General features: G+C 56.3%; 1 protein-coding gene across 1 annotated transcript in view; it reads right to left on the bottom strand.

Moving 5' to 3' along the window:
* Window positions 1–2,950, bottom strand: part of MYL4 (myosin, light chain 4, alkali; atrial, embryonic) — a 5,723-nt gene that overhangs the window by 2,472 nt on the left and 301 nt on the right. The window contains exon 2 of the mRNA XM_008942764.1: window positions 2,230–2,257. Coding sequence (XP_008941012.1) covers window positions 2,230–2,257 — 28 coding nt within the window. The remainder of the gene's footprint in view (window positions 1–2,229; window positions 2,258–2,950) is intronic.

Genomic DNA, 2,950 nt, shown 5'->3' with positions numbered 1-2,950 from the left:
CCAGCCTCCTTCAGCGGGTCGCCCAGCTTCCCCAGCAGGTTTCACCACCCGTGCAGAGCTGGCTGGGTGACCTGCTGGGATTCCTGCACCCACTCCCCCCAGCTGCAGGGGCAGGGTCGGGCTACGCCGGTGGCGATTTTTTTTTAGGTGCAGGCTGGTGCCTCTGCTGCAGAACATCCCCTTTGCTCTTACCCCTCTTGACCCGAGCTTCCTGGGGACCCCGTGACCCTCCCGCTGCACCCCCCATGGCACCCACAATGCCCTGTCCACCCTGCTGCCACCCCCAGCCCCAGCCAGGCAGACACAGTGTGGTGGAGCTCGTGTTTGGGGGTGACCATGTCCACTCCAGCCTTGCAGACCACATGTCACACCAGCCCTGTGTGGAAGGGTATGGGAGATTCCTTGCCAAGCTCATTCCCATAAATTATTGTGTTATTGAGTGTTACATTTTCCCTGGGGGAAGGAGGCCTAAAGTAGGAACACTTAAGGATCGCTCTCCTTCTGTGTTATGATGCTTTTCAGCATCCTGACCTGCTGCTGGATTCGCTCTCTAATTCCAGTGTTGGCTACAAGTGCCTGCACTGCTCAGAGCCTGGTCTCTGCCTCTCGTTTCAAACCAGAAGATCTTCTCCACTACAACAGGTTCCTCACTGGTGTTGAGGTGCAAGGTGTGGGAAATCATCCCCCCAGGAAATGCCCCTTGAAGTTATCTTCCCCCTCTGCAGGCAAGCCAAGGACCCCAAGGCTGGTGGCTGGCACTTGCTTCTCCAGCTGCCTCACACAGGCAGTGAGGTGCTGGTTTTCCTGCAGCTCTCCACACACTTCTGGATTTCACCCTGCTGCCTCCAGGCCAGCAAGTCCACCTGAGCAGTTGCCTTGCCCAGGGTGATCAGCCTTTCCAGCTGATTGTGAGCACTCAGAGCTCTGAGTCTCTTGTCCACGGGGCTAATGAATTCCAGGTTCTGGTCCATCTTCTTCATGCTGTCCAGCAACAGCTGACCCAAAGCAGAGTCACTGCTCCTCCTGCAGTTGGGTGGGATGAGATAATGATGGTCTCCACGTGGTGATGGAGATGCTGTGGTCTGGTAGGCATTGCCTCAGGTTTGGTAAGAATCCTTGCCCAGGGCTTTGGATTTGCTCCATTTTCTACTTGGCATCTTTATACCTTCTGCTGAGCCTCACCACCCCGTGGGCCTGTCCCCACAATGTCAATGCTGTGTCCCTGTGCTCCTGTTCATGGTCCCTCCCCAGCACCTCGGGGTGCTGCTCTTATCCCACTTGGCCTCACAGTGGCTCCATCTCTGTGGGTGAGATCCCTCTGTCTGGCTCTGGGGATCCAGGGAGGGACACCTCCGAGTCCCTGGGCCAAGAGGCACTGCTCTGAGGGTGCCCAGTGATGCCCACTCCTGACTCCCTGGAGCCACAGGAGCACATCACATGCTCTGAGATGTCACTGCAAGTTAAATCCAAATATCTTCACATTTGAACCTGCTCACATTCCCCCTGAATCTCTTTTCTCCTTTCAAACGCTGGTTTGGGGGCTGAGCCTGCAGGATACTGAGTCTCCTCCTCCCAGTATTCCCACCAGGATCTGCCCCCAGATCGTGCCCCTTCCCTAGTCTGTGCAGAGGCACTAAAGCTGGCCGTGGAGAGATGAGAAATCCCAGCCCCAGCTCAGCCCCCAGCTTGGGGCTGTCTCTGCACCACCAGAGGCTGCTCCTCCCACACCAGTCCCAGACTTGGAACCAGGCTGCACCTCTCACCAGGAATGGAAAAATACCTTTTCCCTGCCAGGCTCTGAGGCTGGGATTATCCTTCTTCCCTGGGGCACGCAGTGCAGAGCCAGGATCCAGGATCCATCCACTGCTCCCGACAGCCTGTTGCAGTCCTGGCTCAGTCCCTGGGCTCACCTCCAGCCATCTCCATCTCCTGCCTCCTCCCTCCTCCCTTCCCACCAGCGCTCTTCCCCAGCCCCTTACCAGCCCGATGCTGGTTTGGGGTGCAACCTTCTGATTTCATACCTGCTACCTGCTGGGACACCTCACGAGCCCATCCTGGAGGATGAGCAGCATGGTGGGGGAATGGGGCTCCTGGGCCCTGCTGGGCTTTCCCCCAGGAGGGGATTTGATGTGTGGGACCTCAGCTCTCATGTCTGCTGCAAAAAACTACCTGGGAAAAGGACTCCCCATCTCTGTTGCCACCTCAAGGAGAGCCCAGGTCTGCACTTACCTTCGATCTGCTCTGCAGTGAATTCAATCTGTCGGGAGAAGAGAACAGAGCCGGGCATGAGGGTTGTGTTCCTGCTGGGGTAACAAAGGGGCTCTCCCTGCATCCCCACCAGCCCCTCCCCAGGCTCTGCAGGCTGCTTGGAAGTAGTCAGGGCTGGTTCAGGTGGACAGGAGGTTACTGCAAGGCTTGAACCTTTTTAGAGGTGTTCAGAAAAACGAGTAGATGTAGCACTTGTGGCTATGGTGTAGTGGTTAGGGAGATGTTGGGATAAAGGTTGGACTTGATGATCCTAGAGGTCCCTTCCAACCATAATGATTCTATGATTCTAGGTCAAGTGATTAAAAAGCCTCTGTGCTGAGCCTGATATCAGCAGCTCTGGATTAAAAAATTAACTATATCCTGGGGAATCACAGAAAAAGTGAGCTCCTGTTGGATAAAACAGGAGCCGAGCTCACGACTTGGACAAAGGCTGCTCTGATGTGGAAGACACAACTCAGGTGGCAAAATACTTTAGGATGGAGACAGTGGGTGGCAGAAAAGCTTTTTAGTGCTGCCGGGGCCCGTGGGGTGTCTCAGCTGGGAGCTGTGGGGGGTTTGCCTTGGCAAAGAGCGTCCCAGTGCGAGCGAGCAGCAGCGTCCCTGAGCGAGTGCTGAGTGGGGCTGGGGGGAGATGACACATCCCAGCAGCCAGGAGAGCATAGTCCCTGCAGCCAGGAGAGCA

Source organism: Merops nubicus, unplaced genomic scaffold, assembly GCF_000691845.1.
Source record: "Merops nubicus isolate BGI_N331 unplaced genomic scaffold, ASM69184v1 scaffold29840, whole genome shotgun sequence".
Classification (NCBI taxonomy): Eukaryota; Metazoa; Chordata; class Aves; order Coraciiformes; family Meropidae; genus Merops; species Merops nubicus.
This window is presented reverse-complemented; position numbering and strand designations above follow the sequence as displayed.